Here is a 26325-nt window from a genome sequence, read left to right as displayed (position 1 = left end):
TGAGCTAATGATCATCCAACTAGTTGATTCGTCATCTGGGACCAGCACGCCAAGCTCTGGCCATGCCCTAAACCCATAAGACACTAATTCTTAACCTGTGGGTTGCAACCCCTTTAGGGTTGAATGACCCTTTCACAGGAGTCATCTGAGACCATCAGACAACACAGATATTTACATTATGATTCATTAACCAGAAAAATTACAGTTATGAATAGCAACAAAAATTAATTTATGGTTGGGGTGGACATGGCAACATGAGGAACTGTATTAAAGGGTCATAACATTAGGAAGTTTGAGAACCACTGCCGTAAGCAGTCTTTCCCTGCCCCCAGCATCGGTGCCTGCACACCTAAACTTGGATTTCTGGCGGGCAGCGTTTCTCTTCCCTTTTTCTTGCTTTGAGTTGCAGGGCCAAGCGCTGAGGTGAGGCATCGGGTTTCAGGGTGTAAATAGGTGCTTCCTGTCATCATTGGACAACCCTGTTGTAGGCTTTGGTGGCCTCATCCTCGTGGGCCTTCCAAACAGCTGGCTGCCCAGACACTGACTGCAAGCAGGAGCACTCATCTGGCGGTTAGGCATGATTCTTGGAGAAAATTCATCCAGGGAATAATTTCTCTGGTTTCTGAAGAGAAAATTGGACTTCCCTTTCTAAGTCTGTCTTGGGTTTTCACATAGAACAAGCTTAGTGCCTAGCACACTCATTCTAATTGTCTTTGGCTCAATCATTGAAACCTTCTGACAGGGACATCCTTTGCCTTTGAGACTCTTTCTTAAAGCATACTCCCATCCCGTTGCCCTTGTTCTTGCACACAGTACCACTGTGTGCTCCTGATGATAGCTTGATACAGGCATGGCTCCTCATTTCAGAACTGCTTTTGCTCTGAATTTTAAACACCTCAGTCCATCAGGGAGCTCTGCCGTTGGTCTCAGCCTCTACAGATTTCTTGCAGCCATAGGAGTAATCTGTCTCACCCTGTGTTTTACCCTGGGAGCTTTGGTATTGTGTTTATTTAAGTATTCTTGGGGGTGGAGGGAAGTCATCTGGAAGGAAAAGATACCATCCTTCCAACAGGCAGGCAGGTCAGTGTGACCCGTGGTATAAAGTGGAAACAAACAGCCATGGAGTTAGAGAGTTCACGTATGAGCCCTGCCACCTTCAACGGATGAAAACTCACATTAGAAAGATGAAACCATAGAGACCACCAGGAGTTTTATATGGAATTGCCCCCAAAATGGAAAGGACTCCTTCCAGAGTGGGAGGGACGTGGGCTTGGTCAATACCCCATCTACTGAAGGGAATTTAGCAGTGTCTGGAGGCATTTTCATTGACCTAACAGAAGAGCTGCTGTGGCATCTAGTAGATCAAGAGGGGATGATTCCAGACATCCACCAAACACACTGCCACCACCCCCCCATCCCAACACACACATAAGACTTTCAGCCCAGCTGCTAATGGTGCCACCTAGAGAAGTCCCTGCTGGAGTAGCTTTTATTGAACCTAGTTGTCCCATTTAACAGCAACTGCCGCGCGCAGTACAGCCATTTTTAGCCTCGCTTTACGGATGGCGTTAACCTTTGGTGTAGTAACTAGGAAACTTCCCTTCGCTTACGAAGCTGGCCTGGATAGACATGGGGCTTTGATGTCTGAAGCTCAACCTCTGTGCCCTGTAGGAAGTAAGCTTCCCACCAAAGTAAGGACTAATAGGGTAGGCAGCCCCTCCAGGGGGGCGGCTGGGGGCATGGTTCCTAAATGTACGTTGGCTTAATGACTGGGGTTCTCTCTTAAAGGATCACATCCTCTGAGTCTATTTTAAAACAGGATTTGTCATTTTGGTTCCTCAGCCAGGCAGATATCCCTTGGCCACAACAAGCAAAATCCCTGGGCTTTGTCTGTGCACCTGTGAGTCTTATTCCTATAAATATAGCAACCCTATTGGGCCAGCAGGCTAGGCCTCCAAATAGGCAACCCAGATCACTCCCCTCCCTTGTCTCCTGCGCATTCCTGCCTAGAGTTATTTTTAGCCACTTGTAGAAATGGATCCACCTATTTCTTGTTTGTGAGAATACCAGAAGCCGGAAGGGGAATAAGAAGGGAAACTGAACCTTTATGGAAGTTTTTCTCGACCTTCCTGATGCCGCACCTCTTTAATACAGTTTCTCACCTCATGTTGTGGTGAACCCCAACTGTAAATTACTCCGTCGCTAGTTCGTAACTGTAATTTTGCTAATGTAACATAAATATTTGATATACAGGATATGTCGACCCACAGGTTGAGAACCGCAGCTTTATACTTTTAAGATTACAGTTTATGGCCAATTTGTAAAGTTCTCCTGCAGTTTCGCAGGTACTTGCCAACTCTAGCCCCAGATAATTAAAACAAGTGAGGAGCTTTTGAGACATGCTGGCCTCAGCACCCATCTGTCAGGAAGGGAATGTCCAAGTTGAGGCGTGTGCCATAGCATAGAGTGTTGCAGTGACTCTAGTGTCATGCCCACTGTCCTACAGATACAGTGCCGTTCTAGAAAGACTGGAAGGCGGCCGTGATCTGCAGACTGTTCTCTTCCATGTTTCTTTCCTGCCCAAGGAAGAAAAAGTTCTAAATCTTCACTGAGTTTTGAGGGAAACTTTTTAATTACCTCATTAATGGCCTGACTTGATGATGGATTTTTATGCTTTTAAACAGTGTTTCTGCTTAGTGGGCCTCATAAAGAGTTTGAAAGCTCACTTCTTACACATTTTCAAGTTGACCTCTGTAATTTATCAGTAGTCAAGTAATTTAGTCCAGTAGTTGCAAAAGCTGTAACTACAGTGAGTGTTGCTTGTATAGTTCAAACATATTTTAGAAAGTACCTAGCATGCCAGGTAATTTAGGCCATGATTGCAGATACAGCTTATTTTCAGGAAAATATCTACCATGAATTGAATTACCAAAGCCATTCTTTATTGTAAAAGTAATTGGCCATGTTGAGCTTGGCAAAATATTCCTGGCTTCATCCTTTAAATCAAATAAACAGAAAAATCAGATGGATGCAAAATTATTATTGTCCTGTGAAATTGTCACCTCAGTTAAATGAGATGTGTCTTCATTGCGTCCTCTTAGCTCTGTTTCCCTCCTAAGAGTCATGCTGCTCCTTCATTTTTGCTTAGAGGCAGAACGTGGTAAGAATCAGAGGGATAAAAAGGGCACCTTCTCTGGAAAGCTGAGAAACGAGCCTCCGAAAGCAGACACTGTTCTCAAGCATGTCAGTTACAGGGAACCTGACACGTGGAAGGATCCAGATGATTTGTTTAGTACTGTCCTTAGCCGGGTGCCCTGGGAATTTTGTATATGTTCCCAGAATATGGATGTTCCAGTTACCAAGAATCCTGCTTGTGGCAAATGCTCTTAAGATTGTGTCCATGGAGCACAGACTGCAGCGTGGCCAACTAGGGTTTCCTGAGGAGGGGGTTGCCTGAAGATGATAGCATACACTCAAGATGGTGAAGTGTCAATGCCCAGCTAACTGGGTTCATGTTCTGGCTGCTGCCTTACTGTTCTGGAGCCCAGGGAAGGCTCCTTGCCCTCCTTCAGACAATGCTGGCCCACGTGAGCGAGCTACTTGTGAGCTTGCATTCCTTGCAGTCTTGAGGCTCTCTCCAGAGCTCGGCTGGACCTTCTCCCCTGCAAACTGATGGAGTCCACTGGCCAGAGATGTGATTGCAGCCAGATCATGACCAGTGGAGAAAAGAGACCTAGAAGGATCTACCTAGGATGCCAAAGCTCATATTACAAAGCTTGTGTCGTGGAGCCCCGAGGAAAAATGAATTAGTGTCCTTGCATAAACCTCTGTGGTTCTCACTCAGCATCCTCAGTCATGAAATAGCCAAGGATGAATGAATGCCCTTCCTCACACTCATGTTACCATGTTGCTGGCTTGCAGTTCTTCATATGTCCAAACTATTGGCCAGCCAGAAAGCAAGATGAACTGTTGCCTTCTTCGGCTTTGATCTGTGAGTAAGCGCTTTTAGCATCAAGCATGGTAATGAAGTCAAAATATTAAATGATACGGAACCCATCATGCACTTTAGTTCACTTTTCCCCTTTGTTATACTGTTTCCTAACACTGCCTTGTTTTTTATGGGTGTCTGACATTAATTGCCTAAAGTTATTCTGGTTTTTTTTTGGGGGGGGGTACAGAAGTAAAGAGACAAGAACCAGAATTTTTCATCACTTTACACATCCAGTATTTAAATTGGTTATAGAAATTTTTATTTTAAAACATCCCATGAGAAGAAATAAGACCAGTACCTTGAAAATCATCCTATAATGAAGACAAATAGTACCTTAAACCTCTAAGTACATAATTAAACAATCATTATGTGAAGCCAGCAGTACATTGCCATTTAGCTCTAAAGGTCATGTCAGATGAGTGGCTTTGCAACCGGGAGAACATTTGAGAATCTTCACCTTCTTTTTCGCGGACTATGTTTGAGAGGTTTTTTGGTAGGACAGTCAGCAATCTAGTCTTCCTCTACAAGGAGGTGCTGAAGGAAGGATGCAGGTTAAGACACTGGCAGCAGTGCCTCAGGCTTTTCTGCATTGTGTGTCACGAGGATGAACAGTTTTATAGAAAGTGCCTTTACCCAGGAACCATGTGCCACTAGATGGTTCTGAAGCAGATGCCCCTGTTAACTGCGAAGCTAGGCTCTCCCACGGAATCTAGAAGGGGACAGTGGCCTCCTCCCTTTGAAAAGATGCACATGAAAAGATTATAGTTAGTGCTCCTTGGTCTTGCCCTGGTAAAAGATTGGACTTCACAGACATGGCCAGAGGAGGGTAGACCTTCACATCCTAGTTTCCCTGGATAGCCATCTCTGCAACTGAGCAAGAGACACTGCCATACTTCCCTCTAGTATGGGCGTCTTCCACACCGTCTTCCTTATTATGTATGCCAGAGTGAGGAGGGGAGCATTGGCCATGGAGGATTACTCAGGTGGGGGCCAGACTCCAGACTTAATCAACTGCCTCGACCTGATGATGAGAGCTCTGGTGGGTATGTACATGCCAAGACTTCCATTCCCAGGAACCTGGTCCCTCACGTTTCCACAGCTGGAAAACCCAACGCATGCGTCCGCTGCTCTCAAATCAGCCCGCCTTCCTAACGTACTGTCCTTGATGGCCATCTTTGGTTGAATGTCCCCACTGCCTTCTCTCACGTAAGCAAGCCTTTGAGATTATGTGGGGTAGTCTTGACTGTCATCTTGATACAGCCTACACTCACTGAAAAGCCATCTTGATGGGGCTGTCTTATGGGAGTTTCTTTGGGGAGAGAGGTGTGTTGTTAAGTGAGGTAGGAAAACCCATCTCGCTGTGGGCAGCACTATTCCCTGGAAGTTTGCCCAGATATGTCTTCCCTAAAGTCATTCTGGCCTCGGCTGTGGCAGAACAAAGGATTCTCAGGGTTCTGCAGCAGGCCATGCGCATCTTGTGACAGCAGAGGTCCTCGACTTGTGGGTCATGACCCCTTTGGGGTTGAACAACCCTTTGACAAGAGTCACCTAAGACCATCAGAAAACACAGATATTTACATAATGATTTATAACAGCTGTGAAATTACGGTTATGGAGTAGCAAGGAAAACAGTAATTATATGGTTGGGGTCACCACAGCGTAAGGGACTGTACTGAAGGCTGGCAGCGTTAGGGAGGTTGAGAAGCACTGTGTTGCAAAGGAGCTGCAGGTTGTACGGGTCTGTGCGCTGAGCAGCACTGGACGTGTGGGTTGTCCAACTGGAGATGTTGAGGAATGTGTCCCATGGCACGCTCTGCCTTCGAGGGACAAGGACATGTTCTGAGCTCAGAAGTACTGCTCACATAAGAGTTTCGGTCCCCAGAGTCCGAGCATCACGCCCCTCCAGTTAACTGGATATGAAATCCTGATTATCAGTTGCATATATCACAAAGATTGTTCCTTTGTCCCTCTGTTGACCCTGCACCTGGAAAGCACGTCCATTTGAGGGACTAGTGAGTGGGTGTTCTCTAGCCGCTCTAACACACACACACACACCCGGGGGTAGAGGGCATTAGGACTACCATTTCCCTGGTGTTGTCGCTGAGCACCCAGAGCAACTGGGACCTCATTTGAGCCCGTGAAGGCCCAGTGCATACTGGCCTAGTTATGTCCCTGGACCATATCCAGACTGCAACGGCAGGGCTACTTCAGTCTGCCGGCACAGTTGCTCCTTGCTCCATCTACCTCTCTATGCCTTCTGTTTGTGTTTTCAAGAAAGGGATGCCCTAAAATAGATGTTCTTCCTGATGGCGATGCTGCTGGTGTTGGGTAGCCATGCCACCTCCCATATTGCTTTCACTGGAGACTGTTCGGGCCCTGGGAGTTTGCTGTGAGGTTGTGTTGACATGGAGGCCTCCTGGTTTGTTGTTACAAATAAGAACTACTGTCTCCAGGACACAGCTTCCTCTGTTTCAGCCCTGTTAGCAAAAACTAAGTGGTAGAGAAGTCAGAGTGTGAGAGCCATTTAAATACCCCTCTCGTGTGCATGTGTGTGTGTTCGTGCTTGACCTCCCTGAGGGTGTGAGTGTGAGTGTGTGTTTATTCTCCCCCATGTGTATGCGAGTGCGTGAGTGCTTTCATGTGCATCTTCTCGGGCTTATGTAGTGAATTTGAATGAGAGCACGGGGATTCAGGTATTTCACTGGAACACCTTTTCTTTGATTTTAGTGGAATGCCCTATGACTGTTACTCTGTTAAGAACATTTTTAAACATTTCACCTTAAAGCCAGTGGCCCAGGGAGGTGAAATGTGGGCAGAGGTGAAGGGGTCCCTTGCAACGTGGAGTGTGGGGAGAGAGAAGAGAGTTCATGCAGCATGGCGGTACCAATGGGGGCTAGTGCAGCGTGATGTGGGTGGGGAGACAGTGGGATGTGGGCGGAGGTGAAGGGGACCTTGTGTGGAGGGGCGACGGGTGATGGGAGGCTTCTACAATGCGCTCTTGGCAGAGGTGTAGCAGGACTTGTGCAGTATAGGCTGTTACATAGGGCCCCTAGCAGCGGAAGCCTGAGCGGTGAGGACTCCTGGGGGTGCTGGGGGAGGCCTCGGGGCTTGTAGCAGTGCATGCTGTGGGCAGCTGTGCAGCTGTGTGATACATAGGCAGAAGTAAAGTGGGGGCTTGCGCCGCACAGGCTATCGGTGGAGACCAGACACTCTCACACAGCACACTGTCTACGTGGTACAGGCTGATGTGCCTGACAAGTGGAAGCAGGACACACATCCTTCCTCTTGTCCGTGATGACAAAGCCGGCGTCGTGCCTCACTGCGGAATGTGGCAGGGTCTGAAGAAGGAATGCATCGTGACCTTCAGGTGCCTCCTCTCCAGATACTGAGCCGGGGAGGCGTCGCTGTATTTGTGACATTTGATCCAAAAGCTTCTGTGAATGGTACTCAAACAATCTGTTCTTTAGATAGCTGCATGCGTGCTTCCAAGCGGCTCCAACATAAAAAAGCTCCCCCACACCATCGCTATGGCAGCAGGCTTAGAGGCCGGCCAGTGATTGAATGTGTGAGGAGAGGTCATTTCTTAACTCGTGGGTTAAAAAACAGTAACTAAACACATAGCTGTGTTTCTGTGTGGGATCATTACCCCCAAGAACTGCTGACCCTTTTTGGTGCCTTGCCGTATGGATGTAGCATGTGAGGCCACCCGTACTTTCTGTGAGGAGATTGCAAGGTTTGACTCACTGTGTAATAGTAAGAAATGCAACCATATCCTGTCTTGATGCTTAAATCCTTCTAAATCTCTAGCTCACCTTGTAAGTTCTATACGCGTGGATTTGTTGTGAGAAATTCTAATCTTAAAAGTCACTGCTTAGAGATGTACAGGGTAAAACTTGAGGCCATAGCATTGGACAGTTTCAGTAGAGTGGCATTCAGGTTATTTTTAGATCACATAAAAGGAAAGTTAACTTTTTATTGTTGATAATTTTGTTGTGTGTGTAGTGTGTGTGTGTCCTGTGCCTGTGGAAGCCAGAGGTCACTATTGACCCTGTCTCTGTCTCGCTCTGCTAGGCTTAGACGTATGCACTCCCATACCAGCTTCTTACATGGGTTCCAAGATCCGAACTTAGGTCTTTTTGCTTGTAAGAGCAAACCCTTTCCACGCTTTACCTGAACCATCTCTTCAGCTACGAGAGACTCCTCTTAATCACATCTCAGTACATGTGTTCACTTACACATACATGTAACTAGAAAGGGGGTTTTCCAAACATACTTGTATTTCCTGTGAGCCACTGATATTTCCCATTACGAATTTCCAGTGAAGGCTGCAGTGTGGCGCAGTTAGAGCCTTGCATCACATGGATGAGGTCTTACATTTGATGCCCAGCACCAGAAGGAGGGAAAATCTCATTAATCTTATTAATCACTACCTGCTGATCCTTGTTATATGTCTTGCCTTAGAGACTCAGTGTGGCCCCTGGGAACCCACCCTTTCTGGCGCCCAATTACGTTCACACCCCGACAGTCCCCCACCCTGCCCTTCAGCTTTCGTGGGGCAGGTTCTGAAGACAGATAAGCCTTGTATCTACTTCAGAGCTTCTGTGTGTGGTTACAATGTGACAACACACCTTTATGAAAACTGTTTTAAAGGGGCATGGCCAAAATGGAGCACACCTGTGGTCCCAGCACGTAGCAGACCCGGCATGGAGCTCTCAAGTTGGAGGCTAGCCTGAGATATATAAATGAGACCCTGGTTCAGAGAGCCAAAGAGGCAGGGAATAAGCCATGAGTGAGGTCTGAGGTCTGTGTGCTCATTCACTTTTCCATTGACGTAACTGAAACTGCTCTCCCTTATGCGCCTGTTTTAGCGGCTCCAGTGTGCATTCTCACTGTGGAGGAGAACATAAGTAATTTTGTTACTAACCTGCAGGTCTCCATCCCGGAGAAAAAAAAATGAGTACTATTGGTTGAAATGGACACCATTACTTCTTACAGATAATCACAAGAAATGCCAGATTTGCTGTGAGTTGCAGTTTATTTTGTTTTTGTTTTTTTGTTTTGTTTTGTTTTTTGTAGCTTTCGGTAGTCAGCATGTTTGATGTCAATGTTTCTGTGTTGCAGATTGCTAAAAATGACTTGACTAATGTCTCTTATAACATGAATTTAAGGTGTCATTCTGCAGCCGTGACAACCTAAGGATATGGTGCTGCCCACAGATTGGCTCTGTCAGGGTCCAGATGGGAGCCTCCACAGGGCATACCCTTCCTGACCTCTGACTGTCGCAGAGGGGTGACAGAGGCTCCTTTGCATGCTGTACGCCTCCTCTAAAGACAAGGCCTCCAGGGGACTCACATCTCCCTGCTTCTGTGATGTCTTGCGTTTGGAGTGCTCGCCCAGCAAGACTGAGGCTGTATGTTCAGTCTTCAGCGCTGAAAAATCACAGTGCTCTGCCGCCTGAGCGTTCCTTGGTTTGAAAGCTGAATTTCTCAGTCAAACGTCTTCCATTGACTGGTGAAAGATCAGTTTAAATCCATTGATGCTGACCATGTGCTCTCTCACACTTGAGCTCTGTTTTGTTTACTTCCAGCTCTCCTAATATAAGTCAGTAAAAGCCTTCAGCTCCCTTCCCTGACGAAGCTTCTTTATATTTGGGTGGTTGGGAAATTTGTCGTTTCCATGCAAGGTGGAAACCCACCACATGCAAGCATATTTCCCAGCGTGGCATGCCTCGGAGAATTTGTAGAAAGAAACAAGTTGGGAAGGAGGTAGCAGGCAAGGTGACATACCATGTGAGCACATTAACAGGAACCCCAAAAGTTACTCCACACTGGGTTATCTTAAGAGTCCCCACAGCTGAGATGCACCATCCAAAGAGAAGCCCCGAGTTAGGGTCCCCCGTCTTGCTCTCCACCACTTACTGAGATGCATGTTGGGGTGGACTCAGGAACCAACTGCCTGGGCAGGAACTTCATCCTCTGGCTGGTCATACAGGATCTAGGTTCAAGTGCAAGTTCTACAGCTTGCTACCTAACCGAAGCCAGGCACACGGCCCATGGTGGATATGCATCTTGGCAGTGTTTGCTGCCATCAGTCTGCGCTGAGTGCTTGGCTTTTAGCATTTGGCTAGAGCTAAGCTCATTTAACCAGCTTGAAACTAATGTCTCTCCAGCAAAACAGCGGAAGCACATATAGACAGATCCTGAGGGGTTTTTTGCTAAACTACATTCAAGTTCACAATTCATGAGTTGCCTTTTAGATAACCCTGTCCCTTGATGATCATATAATATGTCCTTTGAATATCAGTCGTTGGGGTGGAGAGGAGAGGAAGCCACAAATGACAGTACTGTTATTCTCACATGCACAATTTACGGCTGATATTTAACAAATCTATTTCTTTTGTTTGTTTGTTTTTTATTGTACGGTTAGCTGTTGTGTATACAGCTCTGACATTAATAATGTCAACCAAGTGGAGGACAGATGAGCCCGCACTATAATTCCTTATGTGACAGTCATTGCTGTGTGTCAGGGTACCTGGAGATAGGACTTGGAAGGTAGGCAGAGTCGCTGCCATTTTTTTTCCAGGCCTTCTCCTGAGTGCTGGAAGGGAGATGTCTTTTGCTGGACAAGGATCCCCATATTGGGTTGTAGCTAAGAAAAATGCAAGAACCAAAAATTCTTCAAAAGCATTCGTAGCTGGGGAGATGCTCAATCAATAGAATGTCTGTCTTATGCGAAAGAGGACCCGAGTTCAAGCTTCAGAACTTGTGTAAAAATTTGAGCATGGTGATGTGTGCTTCTCATCCCAGCACTGGGTAAGAAGGGATAGGTGAAGCTGTAGGACTTTTCTGGCCGGCCTAGCATACATGGTGAGCTCCAAGGCAATGACAGACCCTATCTCAAAGAACAGGATGGACTCTGCCTAAGGAATGACACCAAGGCCAACCTCTGGCCTCTCGGTCCCATGTTTCTCACGGGCATGCACACACGGGTATACAGACACCGAGGCTGCTCTCATTCTTGATACACTCCTGGCCAGGGCTGAATTTCCGTCATCTGTCACGCATCATTTGGAACAGACAAACTGGCTTTCCAGTTAATCACATTTTTTAACCTGCCTGGAAGGAAATGCCCAAGCCTGGAGTAAATCATTTTCGTATACCTTGTTCATTGTTACCTGCTGTTTCACTAAATGTGAGATGATAAAGCAGTGTCTGTAAACCAGACTATTTGTTAGTAAACCACTCTGGTGCAGATAAGGGTCTCTAGGTCTCATAGGTTGTTTTTTTTTTGTTTTGTTTTGTTTTGTTTTGTTTTTGTTTTGTTTTGTTTTTCCAGCTAGCTGTGGGAAGGGTTTGACTGTACACAAAGAATTTTCCAGCATGAAAGCTGGAAAATTTGTATGAGGCAGAAACGACTCTGCACTATGGGGAAGCAGTTGTTTTGATCTGCTTTGTGCCCAAGGTCCCTGAACACCAGAGGCCAAGCCACAGGTGCTATAACCACAGGATGCATATGAGCACGGATATAGAGCACTCTGGTCTGTAGCCTGATCCTGAGCCCTGACTCCCCTGACTCAGTGGGGCCCAGTTAGTCCCATAGCCAATGCCACACACTGGTCCCATTTAAGTCATGAAGAAGCATGTTATATGGTAGGTCAAGAGACCAAGGAACACAGTGTCTCCAGAATTACAGGCTTCCTCCCGGATGTGGATTCCCCAGTAGCATACTTACTGGATTGCGGGGAGGAGGGCACCTTTATTTTCTTTTTTTATGACCTGCAGTTTATCAGATGTATTAGTAACTACGCCACATGTGGTCCTTCAGACTCTCAGCTCTTGGGAAGCTCTTGAGTTTATAGCAGGATAAGTACGTGTTGAAATGTTCCCAACATTTCTGTCCTGCCTTCTTTTTAAGCTGGGTCCAGCTCTGGCCCCAAACCCTAAATGGCCTTATCCGTTCCTCTTTCCTGGCTGGCCACATGCTCCCAGCCCTACGAGAGGATTCCTTGCCCTTCTTTTGGGGCTAGGCACAGACTGTCAGTCACTTAGAGACCAGGTGTTGGAGCTGCGCTTCCCGGTCTGCTGGTGAGAACTTGGGGCCTTGTCTTGGCCCTCTGCCTATAGCCCTCCCCCTTGGCTGCACCCACACAAGGTCCTGGACCACTGTCTGTTTGTGCAGTGAGGCGGTTTTGCCGAAGTGCTGGCACTCAGGGTACAGATAGCAACATTAACACTTTGCTTTCTCTTTCACAGACACGAGACGACTTCCTGGGCCAGGTAGACGTGCCTCTGAGTCACCTTCCGGTAAGGACACTCCAGAGTTTTGGGGATTTCCAGCTGGGGTGTCTGTAGAGTATGATGGTCATGACAAAGGGGCTGAAATGGGGAGTATGTGCTCTGGCCATGGCCCTTTGCTAGAAGGTGGCCCTCTGGAGGGGTCAGGTAGAGGTCAACCTAGCTGTAAAATTGCCCACATCCAACTCACATGAGTGCTCTTGTCAACATCTCTGGCTCACTTGTCTTACTCCTTAGCTCCTCCGCCTTTAGCTGTCACCTCTTACTGAGTATCTTCTCCTGTCCAGCCTTTTGTCCCAAGCTTGGTTTTTGTTTCCATGTGGCCTTCGGTCTGGCTTGGTGTTCACTTATCTCTGGTTAAAATAACTGCCTCTACACAGGCTGCCTTTTCCCAGGGTTTACGTTTATGGCTTTCTGTCTGCTTGGAGATGGAAAAGAAGGTTCTGTTGATTGTGAGTGTGCTTATCCACTGGAAATGCCACCCTCAGAATGTTCCAGGTTAGCCTTTGCACCTCTGCCTCCCCTCCTCCCTGCTCAGTGAGGAAACAGTGCGGGCTGTGGGCTGTGGCAGAAGGGTGGGGAGTCACCTGCAACCTCCATTCAGTGACAATATGATGGTATCTCATATACCAGCTGCCATTCCTCAGACTGTCCTACCCTCCTCCTGGCCACCTTTCCCACAAACAGCTCAAAAATGTCATAAGAAGCAGCTATGAGAGGAGAGGCAAATACTTCTGCCTTACAAGGGCACTGTGTTTTTCAGTCCTTGTGCAAGCACGTAGCATAAATAGTCTATAAACTAAAGTGACTGGAAGGATCCAGTATAAACCTGCTGTATGGAAACCAGGCCTGTTCCCGGATGGTAAAAGCCAGGAAGGACTCCTACCAGGGAAGCTATAAAGATGTATTGAGAAGGATTACAGTGGCAAGCGGATTTACCCTCTCACTTGGGAGCTAAGGGAGAGAGTCTTCAAGAAGTATGTTAAGATACATGCTTCTAAGAACAGAGCAGAAGCCCAGGTACCCTGTGGGTATGCTGCATAGTGCTTCTATGAGAACCATATCTGAAACCTGGGATTTTTTTTTTTTTTTTAACATAAGGAAGAGGGCATGTAGGTACCCACAAAGGCTGCAACATGGTGTCAGAACCCTTGGAACTGGAGCAACAGGCCTCTGGGAGCCACCCCATGTGGGTGCTGAGATTTGAACTTAAGTCCTCTGATAGAGCAGCAAGCACTCTGAACCGCTGAGCTGTCCCTCTAGCCCCAAACCTGATGATTCTTTTCAGGTCTCACTGAGAGGCTGTGGGAGTCTCAGAAGCTACAGGAAAAGTGTCTTAGCTAGGGTACTATCGCTGTGATGAGACAGCTGTCACCAAAGCAGCCTGGGGAGGAAAGGGTTTATTCAGCTTACACTTAGACGTCATCAAAGGAAGTCAGTACGGGAACTCAAGCAGGGCAGGAGCCATGGAGGAGTCCTGCTTACTGACTTGTTCCTTACATCCTGCTCAGCCAACTTCCTTATAGCACCCAGGTCCATCAGCCTAAGGATGGCCCTCCCCCATCAATCACTAGCTACGGAAATACTCTATGGACTTGCGCACAGCCTGATCTCTTGGGGGCTTTTTTTCTCTGATACCTCAAGCCTGTGTCAAGCTGACATAAAACTAGCCAGTACAAAAGGCTTCAGACCTTCCTGATTCAGTGGGTTTTTTTTCCGGTCAGATCAAAACTGGTAAGCCATCCTGAGAGACAGTATTGATCAGTTGGCTACTTTTCAAGTGGCTCTCCCGAGTCACTGTTTACCCTAAAGTAAGAACCACGTGTTCATCAAGAGATAGCATTGACTAATAGGCTTTAGGAGTCATAAGTGAGGAGCTGCAGAGATGGCTTAGTGGTTTGGAGCATTTGCTATGCTCTTCCAGACAAGCGGAGGTCAGAACCCAGCACCTATGAGCCCAGCTCAAAAGGTCATGACATCTTCTTCTGGACTCTGCAGGGCTCTCACACATAGCATCCAATATAGACAGTATGCTCACACAACTAAGTTTGGTGGAGTTTTGTTTTTCTGTTTGTTTGTTTATTTGTTTGTTTGTTTGTTTTGTAGCCTTAAAAATTAAGAACTGCTGACAATAATGGCAAAAGTCTTTAATCCAAGCCCTTGGGAGGCAGAGGCAGGTCATCTCTTTGAGCTTGACCCTGGCAAGGGCTCTGTGAGCAAGACCCCTCCTGTCTCAAAGGAAAAACAAAAGAAGGTGTCAGTGAAAGTATCAGCAGTTTTCTGCAGTGTGCTCTCTTGTTGTGTGATTTAGGGGTAGCTGGTTTTAAAATGCGGCATAGCTTCCAGTGAGTAAGACGCATATTCTTTAGAGACCAAGTCAGTACAGGGAATAATTGGGCTTTGGAGTTTTGAAGGGGGGAGAGAACCAGGGTAAGCTTCCACAGAAGTCAGTGCTATCAAGGCCCAACTCTAGAATAGAAACCAGCTCATTAAGAAGATCATTATGTGATCAAAGTACTTTACACGCATATATGAAAAGGGCACAGTGAAAGTCATTATTTCATACAATTAATGCATACTAAGGAAAAATATCCTTTTTTTTAAATTTTAAGATCCCACAGATTAAACAGGCCATCTTTCTGGTAACAGAAACGTCCAAAGAGAAGCCGATGTCACAGTACCACAAGCCCTGTCAGTCAGTGGTTCTCAACTTTCCTAATGCTGTGTCCCCTTAATACAGTTCCTCGTGTTGTGGTGATCCCCACCCATGAAATGATTTTTTCTTGCTACTTCATAACTGTAATTTTGCTACTGTTAGGAACTGTAATGTAAATATACATGTTTTCCGGTGGTCTTAGGTGACCTCTGTGAACTACCTTCAAGGATATGGACCACAGTAGAAACTAGAGAGGGGAGGTAAAGGTCCGTTCCTTGTGGTATATTATGCACGTGCTTGGCCTTGGGGCCCTGGATTTGAAGTACTGTTATGTGTGTATTTGGCTGTATGTGTAGGACACTTGTAGGAAAATTGCACAGATGTTCATTCTGTGTGGTAATACAGTGTTGGAATGTGTTGTGCGTGTTCAGTCTATTTTGTGGAGTATGTAATAGAGGTTCCATCTTGACGGCTACATAACCACTGTTATTGAAAGGAAAAGGGACCCGAAGACCAAGTTCTCAGTCCAAATTCTCAGCACAAAGAAGATTTATTTGCCCCAGAGGGACAGAGGGTAGGGATAAGGGACAAAGACAGGAGATAGAGAGAAGAGTGAAGGGAAAGAAGGAAACAAAAGAAAGGGGAGAAGAGGGGCAAGGGAGGGTTAAGGGGTTTTTGTCCCTGAGTGGGGCAAGGGACTGCCTGTGGATAGAGAAGAGACAGATATGGCCCGTAGGAAAATGGCAGTTTATAAAGGTAAAAGGGTAAAACCTGTATTAAGATGAGTTGTTTAATTTTAATTGGTTGTGTTAATGAGGTGAGCCAAAGAGGGGTTTTGATTGCTGGACTTCAGTAGTTTGATAACTGGACCTTGGTGGTCAGACTCAGAAAGAGGAAGTAGCCAAATATGGGATGAGCCCTTGGGGGTTCACTTTAGGAGTAAAGTCTAACAGTTTTTAGCAAGGCAGAGGGAATTGCGGGGGAGGGGGCAAGGCCTGCCAGAGCCATGCTCGCCATGCTCAAGCCAACCAGAGTCCCTTCAGGTATGGTTAGGTTACATGTGGCCTAGAGACCCAGCAGTTGTCAGAAACATCCCATCTTAGGTAAAAGAACCTAAGATGAAAGACTTTCAGTTGGCCTGTTAATTATGAACAGTGGAGACTGTTGGGGCTGAGAGGTGGCTCAGTGGTTAAGAGCGTTTGCTGGTCTTGTGAAGGCCCGGAAGGCAGGCTCCACCCCCACATCAAATGCCCCACAACAGCCTACAACTCCGGTTTGAGAGACTTTGACCCCTTCTTGTGACCTCTGTGGACACCAATGCGAACATGTACATTCACACTCATACACATGAATAATTATTTTAAAAATCTTTCCGTAATAGAGAAGATCCTTTTTTAAAGGTGAAGGGACCTGACTGAGTATACGGTTATTAATTGACAATACAGCCCCATTAGCAGCTGAAGAATTCATTCCTTGGACAAATATTTACTGAGAGATGGAATTCTGGTTTTTATAGGTGAGTCAGTGAAGCAGGCTGACCCTCATTGAGCTAGCTTATTGCTGGCATTGCCGCAGGCACCCTATGAATGTTTGGAATACAGCTAGGCTAGAATTCCCAGGCTTGGGTCAAATGTGGTTTCCATTCCCTTTTGCCATAGATCATTCTTTTAGCTACTGTGGCAGCCAGGAGTTGGTGAATCCTCAACCCACCAGAAAGCTTGTTGTGAGCTTTCATTCTTTCCCTCCTACTTCACATCATTTCTCTGTAATTCTGCATACAGTAACACCAAAGCATTCAATCTGGATAATAATACAAGTCTTCAAAGTTAAAATCATAAAAATAAAGATAAATCGGTTTTCTTACAAATCCATGTTAACAGACTTCTTAATTGACTGTTCCTCCATGTAAATATGTAATTCACTTGTTTAAAGTATAATTATTAGCACTGCGCTCTACTTATGTTTCACTGGGCCTGGTGCTGAGTTATACAAGCACATGCATGCTTCTGCCATGACACGTAAGTGGAGATCGGAGAATACCCCATAGGAGCCAGCCCCTCTCTCTAGCATGTCGGCCACAGGGATTGAACGTGCCGAGCCAGCTTGCAGGCCCTGTAAAGACATGCACGTCTATGATAGATGTACTTGCAGCGTGTTCCCACTCCATACTCCCCTACCCTCACCTTCTCCTGCCTTCTGTTGGTCCCCTGTTTTCCTCCTGGATATCAGAGTGAGAGAGCACGCGCGGCGTTTTGTCTGAGGCTTGATCTAACAGACTTCAAACCAGATTAATCAGGAGCAATAAAAGCGATTTCATACTGAATACGGCTATTCCGTATGACACTATTTCAAACTTGTAACGGGCTGCTTTCTTGTCAGTTAGGAGAGCACACCTTTATTCGTTAAGGAAGCGCTGTCTCGGGCTCCGTTCTGGTGGCCAGTGTAGCAGAAAGCTCTTACAGAAATCAGGAATTCGATGACAAGGGCACAGGAGAAGTGGCCTTAGTGTAGATGGCTATGAACCTGCTCTCAGTAACCTGCATGTTCCATTCTGTGTACTTGATATGTGTGGTTCTGAGAGAGAAATACTGTAGACCCCCCCCCCCCAAGTTGCAGGCCTTTTCCTCGTTGAAAGCCTGTCACAGCTGTTACTAGCAGATGCTAGCATTTGCAATATCAGGCTTTGCCTTCAGAGTCTCAGGCTTGCTTTCCCGAGCTGCCTCCATTTGCCACCATTGGTTCTCTGATTCAGAGACGCTCTCTCAAGCCTCTGCCCCACCTGCCCTGCCAACAGGGCAATTTATGGGGTCAGTGTATTTACAGTGTACACTGAGGGACAAACTTCAGCTTTTGTGGAACCCAGGTCTCTGCCACAACCCATTGCCAAGCGCTGGGCACCTGGGTTAGTTAAGTGGCATTCTGGGCCAGGTGGCTCTTATATGTCAGTCCAAATTGGCACCCTGCCAGTGGAAAAGTGAGTAAACAGTGGGAGCCAAGAGGTGGGCAGGGGAGATGGTGACAAAGCTGCTCTGCTTAGTAGGTGGTCACTGCCTGCTATCCCTGAGCAAAAGAGGGAGGCCACCACAGTGGGAACCACAGTCACCTCCTTTAATCAGGGAATCCTCCAGGCTTTGTGCTCAAGGGCTTCCAGATGAAACAAAGTAATTTTAGAATCCTGATTCACTTTCGGTCCTGGCTGTAGAAGCACTTCTCTGGGTTTCACTTGTGTGGGGACAGGGAATGGACAGGAACTAAGTTGTGGGGGCAGCCGGGACATCTGCTTCCTTCCCTCCGATCCCTGACTGTTTATCTTCAGTATTTATTTTCTACTTTATTGCACTTTGAGGAAAGGACTGAGGCAAAGCAAGCGTGGTAAGTGAACTTCTACGTAGGACGAAGCCAAGGAAACGCATTGTGCCAAAGGACAGGCTTAAGAGGTGGGAATCCGCCCGTGGGATGTGGGCCGGCTTCCATCTGAAGATGGGTGAGTCATCCCAGGGCCCTTTCCTACACGAGGAAAGTGCCCTCAGAGACAAGGCCAGGCTGCTACCTAACTCTGTCAGAGTAGTTCAGTGTTCCCTGAGCCAGAGGCTCCGTGGCCTTGGTGACAGACGTGTTACCTAGGAGATCTGGGCTGGCAGCAGGACCAAGGCCTGCAGAGGAGACAGGAGGCTGTAAATGAGGACAGCCCTTTCGCCTACCAGCTGCTCACAAAAGAGCTACCCTGTCAGTGGGGTTCCTGCTGTCTTCACAGAGCCACCAGGAACAGCCTCAGCTGTGGCTATGTAGGATTGCTGGTGGTTTTAGACTTCTCTTTGGAGGCCTGTTTGCTATAGTCAGTGCATTGTTGTTGAAACCTGGCATAGAGTGCCGTGCGCCTTCTGATTAGGGATAAAAATAACTGGAAGGCGTGCTCTGACAACAGGATGAAGTTCTGACAGGTGTTTTCCTGTTGTGCCCTGAACCTTCTCCTGCCTCTTCCCTCTTCTCTGCCTCCCAGTTACCCCCACAGCTCCTGATGCTCTCCACTGCTGCTGTTGCAGAAATGTAAATTACTCTGGGCTGGCCAGTTGTATGAGCAGCCTGAGCTGTTGTCCTAGAATGGTGAGGTAGGCCATTCTATGGTAGTCTAGGTGGCAGACATTCTTATGTTAATGGCTGGTGGCGTGATGGTGGTGCTTATGAAAGTGTGCCCACTTCATTACTATCTCCTCATGAGGGCATTTTCTAGGTGAGGAAACCTGGGCCCAGAGAGGAGGGTGATTCGTCCAGCAAGTGGCATTGCTCGGCCTGCTACTGGCTCCACAGTACAGCGGTGTGCCTACACTGTGGTCAACAGTAGAGAGGACATGACGAGCCTGAGGCTTGGGAGTAGCTGGTGGTTTCAGCCAGGTTTTGAATCTTGGGCTCTAGCAGCTTTCCCCTACATATGCCTTCAAAATGATTTCTCTTACCACTGTCATAGAGACAAGGATTCTGCAATAATAATAATAATAATAATAATAATAATAATAATAACAACTCCCTTTAAGATTACAGCATTGTCCAAAAGACTGTCCCATGCCCCATCAGCAAATCAGGCATGGAGGCTCAGTGACTAAATCTCAGCATTGGGAGGCTGAGGAGGCCATGTGTGCAAGGCCAGCCTGGGCTACCATAATGTACTGTAGAGAAAGAGGGAGGGGGAGAGGGAGAGAGGAATGGAGAAAAAGAAAATATGAATGTTTTGTGTGTTGAATTCACCAGTCTGTTCTCCAGTCTGGAGCTCAGCACTGCTTTCTCTCTGGGGAAGATGGTCTTTAAGGTGAAAACTTTAAGGTGTTAGAGCCGTGGTTCTCAGTCTTCCTGATACTGCAATCCTTTAATACAGTTCCTCACGTTGTGGTGATCCCCAGCCATAAAATTACTTTTGTTGCTACTTTATAACTGTAATTTTGCTACTGTTATGAATTTTAATGTTAACGTGTGTGTTTGCCAGTGTTCTTAGGGGATGGCAGCAAAAGGGTAGAGGGTCAGATGACCCACAGGTTGAGAACTGCTGGGTTAGAGGATTTTCCCCATGAAGTGCACTGATGCACCTGCCTTTAGTTTCATGGTGTTGAGTTGGTAACACCCCCAAGATGCAAAAGGTGAAACTGGTCAGTGATGACAGTGGCCAGGCTTGTGCCTGGCACCTGGTGAGGACTGTATGTAAATCTCCTTCTCAGCTGATTGGTTTAATCCTCGCAATAATACAGGAAGACCTCATTCCTGCTCCACTCTATAGACAGGGACTTCAGAGACCAGAGAGGTAAGAACCACCCAGTTCTGTAAAATAGTAAAGACAGCCAGGCCCGGTGGCACACGCCTCTAATCCCAGCACATGCTGGAGGCAGAGGCCAGCCTGGTTCACAAAGCCAGTCCAGAGAAACCAAGGCTACACAGAGAAACCCTGTCTCAAAAAACAACAACAACAAAAACAAAAAATTGGGGTCTGCCTCCTGCTCTGTGAGTTCTCTTGCCTGGGATGTGAACAGAAAAATGCCCAGGGCCCTCTCCTGCTCCTCAGATCCCCCCTGATGCCCAGCAGCAGGCCTGCACCATTGACTCCACACACAGCTGAATTTGTTCTCCACTGGAATCTAGTTCATTGTTGCTGTGGCAGACCCTCCCATACAGCTACAACCCCTAGGGCAGGCGCTCTGGATATCATACGTCTTTTCCTTCATGCTGATTGCTTTTTTATCAAATGAATAAAAAAAGGAAGTGTTGTCAACATTAGTATTCTTTTTCAATAGGTTTTTAACATGTGTGTGTGTGTGTGTGTGTGTGTGTATACATGTAGAAGTCGGAGAACAAGTTTTGAGAGTTGGTTCTTCACTTTCATCAGGTGGATTCCTGGGATCTAACTAAGGTCTTCAGGCTTGACAGCAAGCACCTTTATACTTGCTGAACCATGTCACTGGCTCCAACAATAATATGCCTGATTACCAAGTTTTGCACTGTAAATGATATGCATTAGAAAATTTTGTAGAGAAAATATTCCCCAAAGGTCAATAAGTTTGACTTATTACCTCCCTTAAGACACTCCAAGAATACAATGACTGAGTCTCCTAAGTGAAAGTTAATTTTTAGGACTCAGTTTTTATAGCTCAAGTGAATTTGTCAACTATTTGTGCATGTATTTACTTTATTGACCCTAGCAATCAGTGGTGAGAAAGTTCAAGTTCTGATCTCATGGGCTCATTTCCTAGAAGTAAGGATGGTAAATTATAAGCCAGAAAATGCTTTTATGTAGTGGTAAGAAACAGATTAGCAGAGGGATATAACACAGGGTAAAACAGGTCATAGGGGCTCTGAGGGCAAAAAGACATCATTAGAGCCACCCAGAGTTGACTGATTGGCAGGCAGGAGGACCTGTCAGTGATGGACTCTAGGTTAGAAATGATCTGTTCATCAGATGGCAAAGGCTTGTAGTATGAGGCATTGTCAAAAAGACTATTTACACTGAGGTAATGGTACAAAGCCTGGTCACATAGCTAATAGGTTATTGGAAGGACTTTTCATTTCATTGTAGTAAGAATAAAGCAAAGTTTGTTGGCTCAGTAGGTAAACTGAAAACAGAAGTAGCTGGAGTTTAATCCCTAGGACCCATATGAAAACAGTGTCTTCCAGACCCAACAGGACCAACGCACCTAAGAACTTACAGGGTGACAGCATATAAAAGATCTGCACAAGTTCAAGCCAGAAGAAATAGTCCCAGCTTGGAAAGGGGACTTAGAAGCAAAGTCCCATCCTTAACCAAGTAGTTATTTGTAATTCACACCTACGGGGAAGGGGAAAATCCATTTTCTCCGATGGAATAATACTGGGTACACCAACCATGCTCTAGAGCAATCCCCATGCCCAGGAGTAGTTGGCCAATACAGATTCATATTTTTTTGTGTATTATTTTGGTTTGATTTAGTTTAATTTGGTATTTTTTTTGTTTGGGAATTTTGGTTGGTTGATTGGTTGGTTTAGTTTTAGGAGTTTGTTTCTTAAGAGAGATAGAACATAGCATGGGATTAAAGGCATGGTGGCACACGCCTTTAATCCCAGGATTCAGGAGGCAGAAGCAGGCTATGAGTTCAAGGCCAGCCTGGTCTATAAAGTGAGCCCAGGACAGTCTCTACACAGAGAAACCCTGTCTCTGAAAACAGAGAGAGAGAGAGAGAGTAAGAAAGAGAGGAAGTGTGGTGGGTAGGGAGGTAGAATCTAGGAGGAGTTGGAGGGTGTAGGATTTAGAATATGGTCAAAATATATTGTTTGAGAAAAAATGTAAAGGCAATAAGTGGGAAAGCATTATGGTATGTATGTCTTACAGTTCTAGCAGTGGCAAAGCAGACAAGAAGATCCCCAGGTTTGGTTTGGTTTTGTTTTGTTTTGTTTTAATTTTTATTAATTACACTTTATTCTCTTTGTATCCCCCCATAAACCCTCCCCTCCTAATTCTACCTTCCCTCCCCCTTCTTCACATATGCCCTTCCCCAAGTCCAGTGATAGGGGAGGTCCCCCTCTCCTTCCTTCTGATCTTAGTCTATCAGATCTCATCAGGAGCAGCTACATTGTCATCTTCTGTGGCCTGGTAAGGCTGATCCCCCCCTTACCAGGTGATCAAAGATCAGGCCATTCAGTTTATGTCAGAGGCAGTCCCTCTTCCCATTACTATGGAACCCACTTGGACACTAAACTGCCATGGACTACATCTGTGCAGGGGTTCTAGGTTATCTCCATGCCTGGTACTTGGTTGGAGTATGAGTCTCTGGAAAGACCCCTGTGTTCAAATTTTCTGGTTCTGTTGCTCTCCTTGTGGAGTTCTTGTCTTCTCCAGATCTTACTATTTCCCACTTCTTTCATAAGATTCCATGCACTCATGAAATTTGTAGGTAAATGGTGGGAACTGGAAAGGATCATCCTGAGTGAGCTGTCCCAGAAGCAGAAAGATATACATGGTGTATACTCACTTATATAGACATATAATATAGGATAAACCTACTAAAATCTGTACATCTAAAGAAACTAATCAAGAGGGAGGACTCTGACTAAAATGCTCAATTTCCATCCCAAAAGGCAAAGAGGATGGACATCAGAAGAAGAAGAAAACAAGAAACAAGTTAGGAACCTGCCACAGAGGGCCTCTGAAAGGCTCTGCCCTGCAGACTATCAAAGCAGACGCTGAGACTTATGTTCCCCGGGGTTTTTGATCAGCCACACTAGCCTAATCATGTGTCAGGCCAGTGAAAGAGGAAAAGAGAACAGTGCCCAAGGTTGTCTTTGGCCAGCACACAGCAACACACACAATAAGTACAGCACTACAATAAAAATCCACGAAATAAGAGACTAGGAAGCCATCAGGAAAGAAGGATATAAACTGAGTATTTCAAACGTATACACATATTTTCTCTCTTCATTCTCTCAACATAATTCATCATTGTATTATGGTTTGCCTCTCTTCCTATAAAAGCAAGTATTTTGCATTGCACTTAATTTGACAGGTTGAGTATTTCAGGTTTGACTACGTATACCACTTTTTAAGTATTGGCTCAGATTTTCCCACCTTCCTGCTTTATTCACCAACCAGTTTTGCACAGTAAGACGAATCCCAATTTTTTATGGAATGCGCATACATCCTGTGCTGTCGGTGGCGCCTCTGTTGCTGTGGTAAACAGAGTGACCCAAAGCAACTTGGGAGGGAAAGGTTTACCCTGGAAGGAATCCAGGGTAGGAACTCGGGGCAGGAACCTGGAGGCAGGAACTGAAGCAGAGACCAGGGAGGAAGCTGCCAAACTTGCTTTCTCACACAACCTAAGACCACCTGCCCAGGGACGGCACGTCCCACAGTGGGCTGGGTCCTCTCACAGCAGTCATTAATCAAAGAAATATCAGGCAGACATGCCCAAAAGCTGATCTGATGATGGCGGCAACTCCTCAGTTGGGGTTTTCTCTTTCCAGTTGAATCCAGGTTTGTGTCATAAGGATCACACCCCAGTTTCACTCACAGCTTCATGAAAAAAAGCCCAGGGAGGGTGGAAACTCCCTGGATGCTTTCCATGGGAGATGTTATCAATTCTTTTAGGCTGACGACTTGATGTTTTAAAGGGAGTAAGGAAGTTGCATCCCAAAGCTAGGCCTCGAATTCTGCATTTAGGCTTCTTGAGTCAGGAGGATAATGAGACGTCACTGACCACCAGTTTTCCAAAGTCAGTGGACTCCGGGAGATTGAGGGCACACCCTGCAGTTAGAAATTGCACTTGGCAATAATTTTGTCATTTGTTCTTGACTACCAGAACCTCATGAAGATGGTGACATCTAGTGGCCCTTGAATAGACGAACTTCTGTGGGCCTCACAGATATTTAATTAGTCACACCTGTTGAGAGGCCCGCTCATTTATTTATTTATTTATTTATTTTTACCTTTGCCATGTGCTAAAATTATGGCCTCCATATTCCTGATGAGTGTGTCAAAAACACGGAATAGTTACGAATATTGCTTTTCGGCTAACTTATTTTCTTCCTCCCGTAGACAGAAGACCCAACCATGGAGAGACCCTACACATTTAAGGATTTTCTCTTACGACCTAGAAGGTGAGGCTTTCGGGTGGGTGTCGGGGTGAGTGTCTGCAAATGCTGGTTTCTCTGAGGACAGACTGAGCAAACAGCTTAAACAGGAAGGCTGGAAACAAGCCATATCCCTCAAAACTGGTTTTCTTCCTGTCCGCAGTCACAAATCTCGAGTCAAGGGATTCTTGCGGTTGAAAATGGCCTACATGCCGAAAAATGGAGGTCAGGACGATGAAAACGGCGATCAGAGGGACGACATGGAGGTACGAGGAGAGACATCAGCAAGCCTGGCCTCTTTCCGGCCTGCCCATCTCACTTGCCTTACACTTTGAGACTCAGTCATTGAAGGAAGTTGATGTCTGTAAACATAAATACAAATTCACCCCTGAGTTTGTCTGTGAAAGCCCTCTACTATGTGATTGTTTTAGCAGAAGTGAAATTCCCATTTTGTGTCATAACACTAATAAAAGGAGAGGCAGCTCCTTAGTGTTAGCTCCATGTCTAGCTACTGTTACAGAATGCCCTACCGAAGCCACGTAAGGAAGAGGGAAAGCTCCCATTTCAAACCATGAAGTTCATCGTGTCATAGTCAGGAGGCAGAAAGTGGACAGGAAGCGGGGTACAGCTGTAAATCCACAAGCCTACCCCCTGAGACCCACTTCCTCTAGCAAATCTCTGCCTTCTAAAAGTTCCACAACCTTACCCGGCACCAGCAGCATGCTCAAATGCAGGAGCCTAAGGAGAGTGTTTCAGAGCAACATAAGGACAGCCCCACTGCCGGAAACCCCACCCCCACTGCTGCTTTGGACTTCTCGATTCTTTTCAGGTTCCTTTTAGCACTTGCAGCTGCACTAGAGTAGATGGGGTGACTTAGAATCTCTTCCCGTCTCTGATTCGCTTAGTCCACAGGTAACAGCACGCATCGCAGAGCCCTCCTTGGGAAATGCCATGTTGCAATTAGCCATTCAGAAGAGTGTTCCTCTCTGTCCTCTACCTGACACAGTGGACTCCTCACTTGCTGGTCACATGTCTGTACTTCAGGTGCCACTGTGCCATGTCAGCATGTGCTGTGGACAGTGCTGTCCTGCTAGCCCAGTTCTCATCTTGCTCTGAAAGCCCCCCATTGGATAAGGCCTCCCTGTGTGCTTTCACATCTGTTTGCAGCTGTCCCCACATCTGTGCTACTTGAATAATGCATGGCAGACAAGTTGAACGAACGCCCTCCAACCGAGAGGCCACATTTCCCAGCAGTGTTTCACCCTAGGTTTAGGCACGTGACAGGAGGGGCTGAAGTGGGTGGCAGGCTATATTGGAGGTTGAGACTTCCCAAGCGAATCAACCGATTGCTGTGGGAATCCCAAGGAATTTTTTTTTACACTCTTCCTGTCTTCCAAGTGCAGTAACCAGCGAATCGGTTGATTTTCTGCTGGCTTTACCAGGGGATGTTAGGAAAGCAACACTTAATGCCTAAGGTATGTGTCGGAGCAGTGTAACCCTGATCCTGGCACCATGCAGTCTGTTTGTGCAGAGCCTGAGCAACAGCAGCAGTTTCTAGACAGCGCCTGGCTCGCAACTGTGAGACACCCCGGGGTGAAGCTTCCTCCCCTCTCACACCAGCCCTAGGCCATCCTCCTTGGAGACCGATCGCCCCATCCCTACGTCTGCAACCTGTAGCATGCTTTCTTTTCAAATGCACACGCCTACTTCATGGTGGTGCTGAAAGAACGACAGCTGTGACAGCTGTGGCGTGTGCTTGGTGCAGCCCTAGAGGCCACTGAGTCAGAAAAACTAACGAAGTGTAC

General features: G+C 46.5%; 1 protein-coding gene across 11 annotated transcripts in view; it reads left to right on the top strand.

The window, feature by feature from the left end:
• Positions 1 to 26325, top strand: part of Nedd4l (NEDD4 like E3 ubiquitin protein ligase) — a 317780-nt gene that overhangs the window by 233669 nt on the left and 57786 nt on the right. For all 11 annotated transcript variants that reach the window (XM_060377163.1, XM_060377162.1, XM_060377161.1 and 8 more), the window contains 3 exons: positions 12244 to 12294; positions 24486 to 24547; positions 24684 to 24786. In XM_060377163.1, the coding sequence (XP_060233146.1) occupies positions 12244 to 12294; positions 24486 to 24547; positions 24684 to 24786 (216 nt within the window). Of the gene's footprint in view, positions 1 to 12243; positions 12295 to 24485; positions 24548 to 24683; positions 24787 to 26325 lie in introns of those variants that run through there.

The sequence above is a fragment of the Meriones unguiculatus genome, chromosome 2 (genome assembly GCF_030254825.1).
Source record: "Meriones unguiculatus strain TT.TT164.6M chromosome 2, Bangor_MerUng_6.1, whole genome shotgun sequence".
In the NCBI taxonomy this organism is placed as follows: Eukaryota; Metazoa; Chordata; class Mammalia; order Rodentia; family Muridae; genus Meriones; species Meriones unguiculatus.
This window is presented reverse-complemented; position numbering and strand designations above follow the sequence as displayed.